This window comes from Sinocyclocheilus rhinocerous, unplaced genomic scaffold (genome assembly GCF_001515625.1).
Source record: "Sinocyclocheilus rhinocerous isolate Xijiao unplaced genomic scaffold, SAMN03320098_v1.1 scaffold454, whole genome shotgun sequence".
Taxonomy (NCBI): Eukaryota; Metazoa; Chordata; class Actinopteri; order Cypriniformes; family Cyprinidae; genus Sinocyclocheilus; species Sinocyclocheilus rhinocerous.
In genome coordinates, this window is record NW_015657627.1 from 164,403 (window position 1) to 182,005 (window position 17,603).

The 17,603-nt window shown below is 35.1% G+C and overlaps 1 protein-coding gene across 1 annotated transcript in view; it reads left to right on the forward strand.

Moving 5' to 3' along the window:
• Nucleotides 1-11,737, forward strand: part of LOC107721433 (ras-related protein Rab-10-like) — a 30,316-nt gene extending 18,579 nt beyond the window's left edge. Inside the window, exons 2-7 of the mRNA XM_016529439.1 lie at nt 1,521-1,581; nt 4,925-5,063; nt 6,491-6,580; nt 7,694-7,795; nt 10,775-10,848; nt 11,722-11,737. Coding sequence (XP_016384925.1) covers nt 1,521-1,581; nt 4,925-5,063; nt 6,491-6,580; nt 7,694-7,795; nt 10,775-10,848; nt 11,722-11,737 — 482 coding nt within the window. The remainder of the gene's footprint in view (nt 1-1,520; nt 1,582-4,924; nt 5,064-6,490; nt 6,581-7,693; nt 7,796-10,774; nt 10,849-11,721) is intronic.
• The last annotated feature ends 5,866 nt before the right edge of the window (nt 11,738-17,603 follow it).

A 17,603-nucleotide genomic window follows, 5' to 3' on the forward strand; every position in this document is an offset into this window, starting at 1 on the left:
TTAACGCAGGGGCGGGGCTAGGGTTGGCCACCCCACTCACAACTGCTGCTTCTGTCACTTTTTCTCTTGACAAGAAGTGCATTTATTCAGTCGCAGAATGACTGAGAACGGGAGACGTTTCAGATGCGTGTTCCTCTTCACAATCGGTGCCAGGCGCGAGACAAGCGAGCGTGGAAACGGTACTGTGCTCGAAGCGCGTGCTCTTCAATTGCACACACAAAGGCGCCGGCGCACTGTAGCCTGTATCCTTTCATATCAAACCGGTCAGTGCCATTGTTTTGTCTCAAGATGCACACCAGTAATATTTGTTTATAAAAGATACTGAAAAGTCCTAATTGAACTATGGCCTAATCCTGGCTTAACCTAAGCGCTGTCTGTGAATCCAGGCCTAAATGTAATAACTTGTTCCGCCTCTGAAACAACTTTCCTTTTTAGGCTGTGTGATAATTTAGGTTGTTGTAGGCTAATGTTGTACATAACGCGAGCTTTCTTACATGTTATCAGTTAGGGTTGGGCCGATAGACGATGCCATCGTCCATCGCCGATGGCTGATAGACATCACGATGTTGAGCCGGCATTGTGATCCCAGAACCCCTCCCTCCCCGCAGTCTGCCCCCATTTCCGCCGCATCCCAATACCGTGTTCGGAAAGAATATGACTTGAACTACGGAACCCTGGCTAAAGGGAATAAATACGAGATGGGAGAAAAATATATATTTCAATACTTTCTCCCGCAGTTATATCATTGGGTAATTATACTGTATATAAATTGCGGGCATCAGGGAGCCGCTATTATGCCTGGCATTGAAACTGCTTTTGAATGCACGATCGCTTTTTAGTTTCACTTTCGAGATTCGCAATTTCATGTACTCTGTTTATACTATGGAGCGGCAGTACTTACCACACATTTTACAAGATTAGATGTTTGTCAGTGGTGCTGAGCATCTGCAAATCATTCGCCATCGTCCTCAGTCATCTCTCCTTGCTCTGTTTATGTGGTAAGTGAAATTGTATGTACTGTAATGTAACAGGCAACCATTCGCAATCGTTATTTGTCTTCTGTGCCTTTCTGAATACGGAAAGCCCCCCCCCTCCCCATGTCATCGTCCATCGCGATGTTTCACTGTAGACATCGTCTGATGCCAATTTTGTTGACATCGCCCAACCCTATTATCAGTAGTACAGCAATAATGGCAAATAACAATCCGCTTGAAAAGTAGTGTAGCCTTTGGGATATGTGGAGAAGCTCTGGCCCTTCTGACTTGACTTTCAGTATCAACGTCCTGGTGAAAAAGCGTCCTAAAAAGTGCCTCAGGAAGAGAGTACTATCAAATTCAGATCTGACTCCATTCTAGTATTACAATCCTAAGTGGATCCAATCAATTTCCAATGAACAAAATTCCTGTCATGCAATATTTTGCACATTGAATATGGTGTTTCACTCACAGAAGTAAAATAGGTTGTGAATGCTGTTTCTTTTAAGTGTCTCTGTTCAGCTTCTGGCTTTTGTGTCTTTTTAGGAATCGATTTTAAGATCAAAACAGTTGAATTGCAAGGAAAGAAGATAAAGCTACAGATATGGTAAGTACCATTACGTTACGACCATGCTTTAAGTGTGTAAAACCAATTTAAAATTAAATATAATTTATATAAAAATGTAATTATTTAAATGCGTTTTAAAAAAATGACTTGACTAACACACGTTTCATGTTCTTTCTCATGTTCTATAACTGTTAAAAAAGTAAACTGCAGTGTTTTACTGTAGCATCATATAAAAGGTTAAAAATGTCATTTTAACACCATAAACAAACCAACCAAAAAACTATTTAAATACCACCAATTCCTTGCTCAACTTGGTAATAAAGTTACATTAATCTGACATTTTTTGAACTATTAAAATCATTCAGTTATTGCAAGCTGTTGTGATATGCATATTGCGATTTGTATTTTTGCAATATTTCGCTAGTTTCTATATATTATGTAGCCCTTGTTTATATGCAGGAAACAAAATTAACACCTGTCAAGCGTCAAATTTAGGCTTTAGTCAGAAAATTATTAATTTGTTAAAAGTTATTGACTTAGCCTAAGCGTTACCATCCAAACGGCTCATGCTAAATGACAAAAAGCTAGCATGCAATTCAGACACTCATCTACCAGGATAATGTGTTTCCTCCAGTGTTAATTTTGACAGCAAATTTTGATTTAGTTTTAGTCATAGTCTTTTGACTAAAATGCCATTTTAGTTTTAGTCATCTGAATTGTTTTTAATTTTAGTCTAGTTTTAGTCGACTAAATATCATAAGATTTAAGTCAGCTAAATCTACAGTAAATTTAGTCAGCTAAAATCTAATGGGTGTAGTTACAGTGCATTTATTAAGCATTTCTCTAAACTTTCTCTAAAAACTCATTATGTAGGTTTGATATTAAGGTTATATCATGATAGACACCGATTTAACTGCAGTGACACACAACATGCCTTTGTTAAAATGAAATAAAACCACTTCTCATAAAGAACAAGAACATGGTCTTCTTTTTAATGAAATACCAATGGTTTTATAGGCTAATTATGCATTCTTTATAGCAAATTGTTTACCATATTCTTCATTCTTTCAAGCAGACATATTTATTTCTATAAATAAATTTAGATTAATCTTTAGGGCTACTAAAGTTTTTCAGTCAAGAGCAGTGCGTGATTTTCTGTGTTTCTTTTGTTGCTTGATTAACATCAATGACTCGAACAATAGCAACTAAATTAGGCTGCTATCCCTTTAAAACTGAATGCACAGCTGCAATGGAGGCAATGTACTGATACACGTTTTCCCTACTGTTTACGTTCACTTAAGACGTAATCAACTGTGTTTACGTGAATACTCGTCAAAAGGGACAAGTCGACATAATTTTGTGTAATTCTCTGTTCGTGAGACGCGAAAGAGTACTCGCGCACTGTGAGACGCGCTTTCTGTGTGTGTATGCTTCAGTGTCTGCGCTTTGAAAACCGGACCGAAATGAGTTCTCTCTTGCGTCGTCAGATTTATCCATACGTCTGCTCTTCTCTTACTCCCACATATTGACATTTTTGAACGTTTTATGCGACGTGCAGCAAGTGTATGCACTGGTAATGTATTAGGGCTGCAGCTATCGAGTATTTTAGTAATCGAGTATTCTACAGATGATTCCATCGATTAATCGAGTAATCGGATAAGAAGCCATTTTTCTTTATTAAAGAGCAATGCTAAATATACAAGAGATAATAAGATAGGTCTCTTAAAATAGACAACTAATTTGTTTTCTTTTTAGAAAAATTTAAATTTTTATAGCTGAAATTGCATACATTAAAAAAACTAAACCCATTTATTGCATTTAATTGCCAAATTACATTCAAAATGCAAATACAAATATATCAATAAAATAAATAAATAAATAAAAAAAAATCAATTTCACATTACTTTAAAAAAGGTAAACAGTACAAACTAAAACTAAGGCATAAATCAAAATAATAGTAATAAAAATAATAATAATACCTAAACATTGCATTTATGTCGTGCAACTTAACTTTCAAGTTTCAGCCTAACTAAAGCTCAAGCATGACATAAGCCTTTACTGTCTTCTTTGAAGGCTTTGTGGCTTTTGTAAGAGGCAAAAATCAGTGGACAGGAAGATAACTTGGAACAAGAACAAGAGACCATACACAATTTTTAAACACATTTTTCTGCAACATGAAATTAGAGTTATTTAGAGAATAAACCCTCTTAAATGTCCTTTTACGTACTGGTGTGTGTGTGTGTGTGTGTAAAACTTGTTTTTGATATCCTTCATATTCTGTGTGCTGGTCACAGCAGTGATAGAAATTATTCTGTTCCAATAAGTTACAATTGATTTTTACATTTTATGGGCATTTTTACCTTTATAAAGCCTTTTTTCTAAAAGTGTGCATCATCTTTTGAGTCAAATTCTCACATTTAATCAGTCAATTAGAATAATAAGACATTTGGGCTGTTACCAAACAAATGATATCGGCATCAACAAAATTCATCTTTGCAATGCAGAGGAAACACAGAAGCTGCATCTGAAGACGCATTTAGGTGTAGGCCTATTTACACTAATTCAGCTCAGAGGGACATGAATGCATTTAACCTGCAGTTACAAATGCATTCAAATATTTTAAACATAAAACATTGAATACTGATATTTACAGTTATTTTAAAAACGAAAAGATACTTTAAATGTGAAAAACCGCCAGTAGGTGGCAGTAGGGATGTAACGATTCACTCAACTCACGATTCGATTCAATTCACGATTTTGATTTCACGATTCGATTCGATTCACGATTTTTTTTTTTACAAAATGAGATTTAAGACAAAGTATAAATTAAATGTGTCCTTTCATTATTGCAAGCATACATGCAAGCACTGTCACCGTTAGTTTTACTTTTCTTTTTGTTTTCATTTTTGAAAAACTTATCTTTGCTGTTTACCTTAAGCTATGGAGGCTCTCTTTTATTTATTTATTCCTAGTGCATGCCGAACCGTGTGTGGAGAATCGTACGGTTCGATTTTTTACAGAGAACCGTTGCACCCCTAGAATGAATGACGTTTTACAGGCATTGAATTGGGAATCAAATTTCAGTCTGTCTTATGCTTATCGCCCCTGCACCTTGTGTTCCCATTTTGGATATTTTCTGTGAAATTGCCTTGTAGAGTAATGAAACACAAGGACATTAGATGATCATTTGTCCATCAGTATAATTGATGGCAACAGCTGTTGAGATAGATATTGGTTTGTAACAATTGGTGGCTCTTAACAACTAGTCAGCTGTGTTCACCAGCTAATTAATTTTGGATCTTCTGTAGTCTATAATCCATTAGGTCCACGAGCGTCTGGGCTGCTGCAGTGTTTGATTGTGGTTGTCATTGTGTTTGTGCAGGGATACAGCGGGGCAGGAACGGTTTCACACCATCACTACCTCTTACTACAGAGGGGCCATGGGAATCATGCTTGTATATGACATCACCAACGCCAAGAGCTTCGAAAACATCAGCAAATGGCTCAGAAATATTGATGAGGTCAGTCTTCACACAACCTTACTGCACCCCTCAGACAACATCAGAATAGACACAGTTATTCAGGGAATGGTGTTTTAAAGGGAAGTTCACTCAAAAATGAAAATTCTGTCATAATTTGCTCACCAAGTTTTCCCAAACCTGTGTGAAATTCCTTCGTCCGTTGATCATAAAACAAGAAAATACTATGGAAGTCAATGGGGAACAGAAACTGTTTGGTTTGGCCACATTGTTCAAAATAACGTCTTTTGTGTTCAACAGAAGAAAGAAATTCATACAGGTTTGGGATTATGACAGTTTTTGGGATTTGAATGGAAAATGTTGTGATTGTAGCATAGAGTTGTTCTTATTTAGTTCTACCATAAAACCTAGAGTTTACATACAATTGACATACACAATAGTAAACAAAATTGTGTTTAAATTTAAACTTAAAAATGTATCATCATATACTGTTATAGTTTCTGTTAACATTTTGAAATAGATTTCATTTTTTATCATTTCTGTTTTCACTTTCATTTTTTATCTTGTATGTTTTTATTAGTTTTTCTTTAAATGTCTGTCTTTTTTTTTATTTATTAAGTTTTAGTTATTTTATTACTGTTAACTAAAGGAAAATGAGAAATGTTGCCTTGGCAGCTAGCTGGAATATAAAACACAATATTTTTCTTTCAAATTTCTCATTTTGATTTAAAGTTGAAGAACTAAAATAACTTGAATTAAGTCTACTAAAACCATAAAATATGGTTTTAGTTAACTCTGGCTCAGTGATGTATAAAATGATTATGACATGAGCTGAATAGGAAAATGTTGGCCAATAATTAAATACAGTTTTCCTTTATCTTGCGAAGTTTTGTTCATGGTTTTTGAGACGTGAATTTGTATCCAAACACAGAGTTTGTTTGAACAAGCATCTTTTGACGTCAATGAAAAACAATATGGGAAGTGTTTTCTCTTCCCTTTTAAAAGTTAATAAGCCCATTTATTTTACTAGCCTGACTATGCATGATCATATGGGTAGTTGCTTTTTATTGTTGTGTTGTTATAAATAGAACAGACCTGAGACCCATTTTTGAGTCGAGAACCGCTGGTGTAGGACTTTTGAAGTTCCAGTGCTGTAAAAACGCCAACTTAAAGATACATAGTCGTGTAGTGAAACTGCTGACTGTTTGATTTTCAATCTGATGATTCATGCAGAATTTTCCAACAATCGGCACTTTCAAGAGAATTCATATAACATGAGACTCCATGAGGGATGTGGTTGTGTATTTGGCGGCCTGTCGTTCAAATCCAAGTTACTTGCACCACTGATGCAAACTCAGTTCTTCAGTACTGTTTCTTCTGTGACTTCTGAAGCTACTTTAATTTAGGCTGTCAGTCTGAATATCAGTATTTTGTAAGAATGCATCGTCTCAAATGTGTGTGTGTTACAGCACGCTAACGAGGATGTGGAGAGGATGCTGCTAGGCAACAAGTGTGACATGGAGGACAAACGTGTCGTACCAAAAGCCAAGGGGGAACAGGTAAGAGACTGTGGATGGATTATGAATTAGGATTAGGGCTGGGTTAAAAAAAATATCGATTTTATTTGATTCTCATTTTGATGAACCTATATGTATTTTTAAGTCCCTAGAATCGATCTGTGTTGTTCAGTTAATGCGTGATCAAAATGTAATGAAGCATTATTTGTAGCACAACTCCCATTCAATAAATTACAATAAGCTTTGTGCTTTGTTACTTACACTGTGAAGCGATGTGTCAGCTTTTAAAATATGTCAGTTGTATTATAAATACCGTTTTGGTGTTTAATTCTTTAATGTTGTGCGACAGACCTCTGTATAAACGTGGCATGTGAACCTATCTCTTCCGCTTTACTACTAGTTACTGCACCAAATATACATGAATAAAAATCAGAAGGTGTTGAAACAAACTATAAGTGTTTCAACCACGGAAAGATGTCAGTGAAACGGCTTGTAAACAATGTTATAACGATGCGTTTACCTCAGAAAAGCCACTCAATGACCATAAACTCAATATTAAGTTTTGCTTTTACGTAACCTATTCAGTAATATTTAATGTATGTTTGAATAAATCCGTCAAACAAGTTGACATCCACTGTTTAAATGTGTAACATAGTTATATCATTCTAAATGTATTATAAAAACTGCCTTATGTGCAGTTTAAATGTTTGTTTACAGGTCACTTTAACATAGTAATGTACCAACTGACAGCGTTTATTGTATAGTTTACAGCATTATATAAGACGTTTTTTCTTGAAAAAAAAATTTGACATGCACTGTCCCTGATTGCCTATACATTTAAATTAATCGATACTGAATTGAGATTGAAATTGAAAATCGAATCACAAGCTTGTGAATCAAAATTTAATAAAATTGTGAAATTTGTCTCAATACCCAGCCCTAGTCAGAATGGGCAATTTGTCCACTAGTTGAGACATTTGTTAACAAGATTTTTTTTCAATGTTCTATGAGTCAGTTTATGTGTTGAATATTTATCACTCTGTTGAAGCACTTTGCTAAGTGTTCATATCTCTAATCATCCTCGAATGGGTTCATACATATTAGTTCAGGCCTGCAAACACAACGAATGTTGACTGTACTTGTGCCGATCCTCAGATCGCAAGAGAACACGGGATTCGCTTCTTCGAGACGAGTGCAAAAGCCAACATCAGCATCGAGAAGGCGTTCCTCACATTAGCAGAAGACATTCTCAGAAAGGTGAGTTCGGGAATGACTGACTGATGACACCATTGTTATTGTGCTTAATGCTTTTAAGCAAAAACATTGCAGTGCAAAAGAGCGGCGATTTCATGTCATTTGACTTATAAATGTGACATAAATGCACAGTCACAGCAGCTGATCTCTCTGGTATATTAAATGCTTGGTTTGTTGCTTTTGGTGTTTACTTGTCTATATAATACTCCATTTCTAATAGTGGCACGGAGCATAAATGAGTCTGTATGGTTTTTTTCTGAATCATAATACAACAAAACAAAAGGCACTGTCAACTCACAGAATCGCTTTGAAATTGCAAATGGATTAGGTGAATCCAGATCGATTTGCTGAAAGATTCCCACCCCGGTTGTGTTTCTGTTGATATGAGACAATGATGAATTTATCTGCGTCTCTGTAATGACAGGAATTTTCTCCGTTTGTGGTTCGATTTTGAACAAATAGGGTTTGGAATAGTTTGTAATCCCATGATCCGATTTGATTCTTGGAGTTATTATTTCAATTCGATAGTAAAACTAATTAGCGCGCAAATTTCTGGAGGTCTTCCACCTCTTTCATTTTTGGATGTTGGTGTTCAATGTGAGCCTCCAGATTTCTCCCTAACCTTGTTAAATGCGTCATCTTTTTATGTCAAATTCTTTTCAATTAGAAAAATAAGATGCCATAGGGCTGTTACCAATTAAATTAAATCCGTATCAACAAAATCCATCTTTGTACTGGAGGAGTGGCACAGAAGCTGCATCTGAAGTGGCATGTACTCACTCTGTATGCATTTACACTGCAGTTACAACTGCATAAATAATGCTGTGACATTAATGTTTTATATATACATAACATTTTTTATATAGAAATATTAAATTATGGGACAAACGTGTGGGAAATATTGTCTACAAATGTGTTACATTCAATATTGTTGTAAATATAAAATCAATATCATATTTGTAGTTGTGCTGATATTTGAGAAAAACATCATTCTTGCTTGTGTGATATTTCATAAATATATCATGTTATAAAAAAAAAAAAAACAAGAACTCATACAGGGGCATTTTGTGCCCTCATATCTTGAATTTTGAGGGCATTTTTATTAGGTTTGGTGTCATTTTTTTCCCCCATTGCCCCATTAATCTGTTTCCATTCACATCTTAATATGTAGAGACAAGTATAAGTAAATCATTCATAGGTGGATTCTCCTAGACGTCTAGGGGTGTGTGATATTGACAGAAAATGATATCTTGGAATATATATTGTGATTTTTTTCAATAACGAATATTTTCTGAGTGTGTTATTATGCTGGCACTTTGGTGCTTTAGGCCTGTCACGGATAAATAAATATGACACTACAACCGCCAGTAGGTGGCAGCAAGTCCCTTCATTCATTCAAACGATTCGGTCACAGTGGCTGATTCATTTAGAAACGAGTCAAGTGACCGTCCTTATCAGTGGATCATTGAATCACTGACTCAAATGATTCATTCAAAAACAGATTAATTCAGAAACAAAACACTGCAGTGTTGCTCCGAGATACACAAATGTTCTGCTTTGGAACTATTTTTCATTGACAATATAGAAAATATTGTGTCTAAAATGACACTCACTCAATATTAATATTGTTGTTCTGTTGTATAAAACGAATATCTCAATTGCAATTGCGCTCCCAAAGTATATTTTTGAAAACATCACTGTTGCTTGTGTGATATTACTTAACTATATAAATATAAAAACAAAAACCCATACAGGGATATTTTTGCTTTCTATATCTGGAATTATAGAGGTATTCGGTTACACTTTATTTTAAGGTGTCCTTGTCAGAGTGTAATATTAATTAAAGGGTTAGTTTACCAAAAAATGAAAATTCTGTCATTAATTACTCACCCTCGTGTTGTTCGAAACCCGTAAGACCTTCGTTCATCTTCGGAACACAATTTAAGATATTTTTGATGAAATCTGAGGGCTCTCTGACCCTCCCATAGACAGCAAGGTAACTACCACGTTCAAGGTCCAGAAACTTACCAAGATGATCGACAAAGTAGTCCGTGTGACATCAGTGGTTCAACTGTAAAGTTACGAAGCTACGAGAATACTTTTTATAACGACTTTATTCAATATTTTCTTCTCTACTGCGTCACTTGTGGATGCGCGTTCACGACAGTATCATGACGCGAGCCTGTGGCGGTGCTGACCCAGATCCGGCGTGATGACGGCGTTATTTTTGTTTTCTTTGATCAAAAAAGTATTCTCATAGCTTCGTAACTTTACAGTTGAACCACTGACTACTTTGCCGATCATCTTGGTACTTTTCTGGACCTTGAACGTGGTAGTTACCTTGCTGTCTATGGGAGGGTTAGAGAGCGAGCTTTCGGGACCTTGAACGTGGTAGTTACCTTGCTGTCTATGGGAGGGTTAGAGAGCCCTCAGATTTCATCAAAAATATCTTAAATTGTGTTCCGAAGATGAACGAAGGTCTTACGGGTTTGGAACAACACGAGGGTGAGTAATTAATGACAGAATTTTCATTTTTGGGTGAACTAACCCTTTAACTACATGTACTTACTATAAGGTTAGGGATAGGATGAGGGTTTGGTTTAGGGTTAATTGCATGTAATTATGCCTAATTTATTGTTATTATAACAGCAAGTACATGTAACATGTGTAACAAGGACATCTTAAAATAAAGTGTTACCAGGCATTCTAATAGGCTTCATCAAGAGATGCAAAGTGAGTGACATACTCTATAATGTCAGATCACATATTGTTAAAACAACAATTACGATATTATCGCACACCCCTAATGAGCACTGTGGCTCTGTTTGTTTGAGCGTCCTGATCAGCCGGACAGCAGCAGTGACTTGGGCACCAGAAAGCGATCAAAACAAACCCGGGTTCACTCCAAAACCCAAAATGTGATGTTTGCACATCCAAAATGTTTGTTAATATCTATTTTACGTTTGTTGTTTTTTTCCGCAGACGCCCGTAAAAGAGCCCAACAGTGAAAACGTGGACATCAGCACTGGAGGCGGAGTCACAGGATGGAAGACCAAGTGTTCTTCTATATCCCTCTCTCTATCTCTCTCTCTCTCTCTCTCTCTCTCTCTCTCATTCACTCATCCCTCATTTCTGTCTAACACTCTTCCGTTCTGTCCTTCTCATGGGATTCTCCATAAAACACATCTCTAATGTTTCTCACACTCACGACATCTTGCTGACATCATTTTTATTTCTGAAAAAAAAAAAAAAAAAAAATGTAAAGAGAAAGTCATTTCATGTTTCTTCTTACTTATTTTAAAGAAGGAAAGAAATGAATTTAAACAAAAAGCGCATTCACCACTACATAGAGACCGTCAGTGGACCTGGAGACGCTGTCCGTCGGCGCAGAGGAGTAGCGGAGCGTTTTAGACAAGACTTTGTCCAGTGTTTTGGGGTTAGTGTTGTGTGTTAGTGTGAGAGATCTTCTCTAGCTGGGGTTTGTTTGTTCTTTGATTTGATTTCTTTCGTCCGGTGCCTTAATGTAGAGCCTTAGAGCTCATCCCCCCCAAACACACACTTAAACATCACTTTTCTGTAACAGTTACGCACACACACACACACACACACACACACACTCACTCACTCACTGGTCCTCTCCTCTCTGCTTGACCCACTAACTCAACCCAACACGCCCGAGTGGAACCATCCGGATTCAACCTGTTTGCTCAGAAGAGAATGGCATTATATATATTTTTTTGTTTTGTTTTGTTTTTTAAATTTAGTTTTGTGTTTATTTTTCAGAATGTTTTGTTTTATGAATCTCCTCTGTATGTTTTTTTTTGTTTTGTTTTGTTTTCCTTCACTCAGTTACTCATTCTCTCCTGCATGCTGGTTTCTTTGGGTTTTTTGGGGTCTTTTGTAAGTTTTGCCATGTTTGTAATTCACAGGAAGTATCTCTTCTAGTCCAGACACGTGTCAGGGAGGGCAGCGTTCTCTTTGGAAATTCAAACGATTTTGCAGATCCATTAAAAATAAGCTTGTTTAAGTTACATGTTGATCTTGGTTATTGAAGCATGGACTGTGTGTGTGTGTGTGTGTGTGTGTGTTTTAAAAAGTCTTAATTCACTCTTCCACAAATTAAGGCCTTAAAATGTCTTAGGTAAGAGCAGAAAGTCATAAATTCATAAAAGTTCACAAGTTTTTCTGAGCCCATTAGAAGATATTTGTTGTTTTAATCACAAACTCGCTTCAGTTCCTCAGAAAACAAGACTTATTTTATGTAACTTCTTATCAGATAAATGTATTTTGATTTGAGAATCTTTAGACATTTGCACCAAAACGAGACAAAAATACTGATGCAGAACACTTTTTTTTTTTTTTTTAAGAGTGTGATCAGAAGATAGTTTTTTTTTCTATATTCTAGTGTTCGGGAGCAGAGCTATTCAAGCCTTAAGTTTGTGTTTTTAAAATGAATTAAAAAGTAATCTTCTGAAAGATTTTTTGGAAGTTATATTTTCAAATTTTGAAGTGTTGCTAATACAAGACCATACTGACATATTGTGTTCCATTCAATTTAGTCCTTATATTTTCTTTACTTATTTTGCTCAAAATTTTAAATGTACCTTCATATAACCTGCAGAAACCCTGGTTTTATATTTACTGTGAGGCATAAGCACCTGAAAAACCACTCATCTGCACGTTTTGAGAAGTTAAAATGTATTTCAAAACATTTTCATTTAATTGATTTGTTAAGTGTTTATTCCTTCTAGTCTGATAACATTCAGTTCTGACGATGCACACGTAGTTTTTGGAATAGAAATGTTTCAACATTTGCAGTAATATAGCTAAAGAGAAAAACTGATCTAACATGTATTGCCGTTTAAGTTCTGATCATGAGATTTATGAAAATTGGGACTGATTTGGGACCAGATTAATCAAATTATTAATAAATCTAAATCCTGTTTTGAGAATATGACTGCAGCTTGCATCTGTGAAGTGTTTCTGTCTCCTCCTGTTGGTTGATGGCAAAATGACACAAATCAGAACGGAAAATTGTGGGGAAACTTGTAGTCTAAAAAAATTCTTACATTTCAAAATAGTCTGTATTGTCGCTTATAATTCATATCGCTCGTCACCAAATGCTTCTAATATTTTAGCAGTGTTTTAGGGTAAAAACAAGCCGGATATTTCGGTTATACACAGACGTGTTTTTGAAAAATCACATACCCTGCCTTTAAGTTAAATAGGAGTTAATAACTGTGTAAAATACATAGGGCCTGTAATAAAAGCAGCATATACAAGTAGCAAATGCATAATATTAAGACGACTGGTAATTAAATCTTTTTCTTAAGTTATCCCCAGCTCTGCAATATATTATATTCCCTTTGTCACTGCTTTCTTTAAATTAAAACAATGGCAGTTTGGACAAGTTATAAAAGTTGTAAAAAGGTGCACGCCATTTTTTTTTTTTACATCAAACAGAAATTTTAACAGATAAACTGTTTACAATAGGCTATCTGTTTTACAGTGTGTATACTGTATTTATTTACACTTTTGTTCATTTTTGTAGCGCATTTTCCGGTTCCGGTCATGTTGTGTTGCGGAGTGTGTAAAGAGAGTTAAATCAGCCTGAATGATAGCCTATATAGCCTACATTTACTAATCTAAAACATGAATGAATCTCGCAGTGACAGATAAAGTCACGTATATGATATATTGTGAAAGTATTATAATGCATATATATGAACGGCAAATGTGTTTATTATCTATTAGATTTCGAGGTTTGTCGTTTGTAGATGTTGATCATAGACCACACGATGGCAGCACAGAAAAGAAAATCGTCATGTTAGTCCATATTTTCAGAAGTGAAGATTGAGTTTATATTAGATAAAGTGAAGTGAGTTTATATTGAGATGAAGTGAATACAGCTGACAGCAGCCTTCAGCATCGACTACAAATTAATTTCCATTGATTATTGATTAATAACAGCACTGGAATTATAGAAATATTGTGATGATACTGAGTAAAGTCAACCATCATAAAACATTTTCATTAAAGATTTGAAAAGAGAGACGGCAAGAATAAAACATTTGATGAAACCAATTCCTTTTATTGTCTGGAATAGAGATATAAATAAAGACATGAGAGATGTGTTATATTACCTTCCAAACTGTTTGTGACTTTAATAGATTATTACAGATTATGACATATGAAGATACTTATAGAGGCCATAAAAACATTCGATGGGGTACAAATCAACAATTTACTCCAGCACTTTTAATTAAATTACTGACAATTATTTGATTACAAAACAATTAAAGCATTATCTAAAATTCTTATCTAAAATAAGAAAGACATTTCGTTTAACAAGTTGCTCTATTGTGACAAATGCTTCAGTACGTCACATTTGGAACCTTTGCGGCAAAATTCAAACAGTAAAACAATTATGACGAACAGAACCATTCAAACAGTTGGCTAACAAACATTCTAAAAATGGTTTTGGCCAACGGATTGTAATCATTAAATTGTATAAAAATACTACAAGAGAAACACGTGACAACCTGCCCGATATAAATGTGATAATTTCCCCCAACCTTACATGTATGAAAAATACTTTTGTCCTGAGAATTCAATCTTTCAGTTAAAAGCCAACTTCATTGAATAGTTGACTCTTAAAGCACGTCAGGGTAGTTTTATTGTGTTCCCTTGTTCACCCAACAGAAATATTAATAATAAAGTTTACTGGAATTTTAGTCTGGAGGACAGAATTCACAAACATTACTGTAAGTTTATGTATACAGTCAAACATGCAAAACCACTGCTAGAGAAAACAAACATTTGTTAAACTAGACTTAAAACCTTATTGTTTCGCTGTGACAACTAATAGCCTCGGTCCCCCATTAAATCTGTCAAAGTAGTTTAGGTATGATGTTGTTAAAAACCACAAAAAGCTACTAAACTACATATTTTAATTATCACTGTTTAGAATGAAACCATGACGGGCTCTGAGAAATGTACCTATATACTATTATTGTATGCAATAACAACAACAACAATAATAATAGTATGCTTATGTTTAAATAATCAGTGGCTTTATTACATTAACGATCAAAAAAATTATATTGAGCTTCAAGAATTTAGCGCTATAAAACATAAGGCCTAGCTATCGTTCATAAACACAAGGACTATAAATAATCACCTTTTTAAAACAACTATGAATGTAAAACCCTAAATATTGCCTCGATTAAAAAACAAACAAACAAAAAATAGTCATAATATAACAGAACACTAATTGCCAAGACAGCAAAAAGAAAAAAGAAAAGGTTTTCTATAGCCTCGATATTAGATCTCTGCCATTCAATGTTTATTTAATTTAATTAAATTTTTATATACTTTTTCATCTCTTTTCTTCTATATACAGCCTTCATATTTGTTGGCTTTTTATTATTATTTTTTTTTTGTAAAATTGTTTCATAAAAACGAATAAATCTTGTATCAATTATGTGATCACTGGTTTGACACAAACCATGCAGGATTTGTGCATTATTTATCAACTTTAAACGACTCTGACAGACGATTCAAATTGCTGCACTGCCTGATTATAACCAGGAGATGGAGCAATACATTTTCCTCCCACATTTTCCTGCAATGATGACTGCTGCTAATATTCATATTGATTAGCTACTGTGAACTCTAAAGAAACATGTCTGAGTTTTTATTTCCCTTGAAACACATTACATAAAAAAAAATACAAACCACAAACATCTGTAACAAATATATGTCAATGAACACAAGCCTATTAGATACATAAAATAAATGATACCGACCTAGAACGCTACTCTAGTAAGTCAAGCAATAAACACTATTTGTTTTGTTTTTTTGAAACAACCGTAAAGTTTCATGTGGAATCTGCGCATGGCAACTAGCGACACTCGCGCGCGCTCTATGGAGGATGCGGCGAGCTGAGATGCTTAACGGAACCGGGAGAACTCCGCCGTCACCCGCCGCCGCTGCACAATTCCGCCTGCAGATATCAACACAGCTGCGGAATACACACATACACACCCGTGTTCCTGACGCCCCGGTAATGGCGGATGAAAGGTAAGATTGCGCATGTCAGCAGATGATGAAACTGCAAGACTGTAAAATCAATAGGTGACTGATCATGATGTCTTTACATTCAAATTCACAAACAATCAATTTCATTCTTATTATCTGAATCTTGGATTTATAGTAGCCTAGGGTGTCACTGAAACACTCTAAGGGATCGCATCAGGCCAGAAGAGAACCCCATGGAAGGCCTAATGGCCAATTTCAGAAAAACAAACAAACAAACAAAAAAAAACAAGGCAGTGTCACTACATAGGAAAGGTTTTAGTCATTTCTTCCCATGTTAGCTTCACATTTCTACAAACTTTTATTTTGAACTGCCCACTTGACCGTGCCTTTTACGTACATTTTACTATGCAAAATTATATAGGCCCTAATTCTGCCATTGAAAACATCTCAATTATACGTCAGCATCACCTGTAGCTGAGGCTCATCTGATCCAAAAACTGCTGCAGAATATGGCAAGCCGGCTTAGCTTAAAATATTCCCAATTTCATTTTACTAGTTACAATTAAGTTAGAGAACTCTATAATTAAATTCTTACTAGCAACAATGCCAGAGCTCTGTAATTCAATTCTTACTAGCAGCAATTCCAATTAGAGAGCTCTACAAATGAATTTTTACTAGTCATATGTCTCCATTGACTTCCATTCATTTTAATTACAGAACTCTACAACTGAATTTTTACTAGGAAGAATTCCAATTAAAGAGCTCTACAATTTAATTCTTACTAGTAAGAATTCCAATTAGAGAGCTCTCTAAATCAATTTTTACTAGTAAGAATTCCAATTAGAGAGCTCTCTAAATCAATTTTTACTAGTAATAATTCCAATTTAGAGAGCTCTCCAATTAAATTCTTACTTTCAACAATGCCAATTAGAGAGCGCTCTAATGCAATTCTTACTAGTAGTGATGCACGATAATGGATTTTTGCCGATATTCAATATGCCGATATTTTTCAATTCATTTTGGCCGATACCGATACAAATATATTTCCTTTTGTTTTGAAACAACACCAAGTCTCTCCTGTGCAGAAATAAGCTAAATATTTTGGTTAAATTATTTAATATTTAATAAAATTAAATAATTTTGGTTAGTTTTTAACTAGAACTTATTTGTTAGAATTAAATAAACAATAATGAAGGTTTTTTGACAGTACATTGAAGCTTTGAAAATAAATATAAATAAACTATATATCAGTCGCTGCATTTCCCCCCAGAAAGATGCAGTGTTAACCCTAACATTTTATTTTAAGATTTAACATTTGTAGATGGTCTAAAGCAAAAGAGTTGTAAAAATTCTGAAAATCTTTTACTTAATTAGAAGTAGGACAATAGTGCCCCCTACAGATTAAAACTCCTTACCGAACTGGCGTTAGGACCCGGGGGAGGCTGCTGCTGCTGCCACTGCACGTGCTATTACTGTTTACTCTATCACACACACCGAATTGCTCATTCTGTGCCTGCTTTCACAGATTAAATGCAGCGATCCAAAAGAGTGAATCTAATCATCATTCAGACAAAACTTTGCTTCAAGAATGAGCCACACTGCTGACGTGATCTAACCACTAGCACACCCTGAGCACATGTGAGTTAACATATACCTCTTATCGGCAAGACATATCTGCATAATTTTTCATATCGGGTCGATACCGATATTTACATTTAAAGCCATTATCAGTCCGATAATATCGTGCATCCCTACTTACTAGTAATAATTA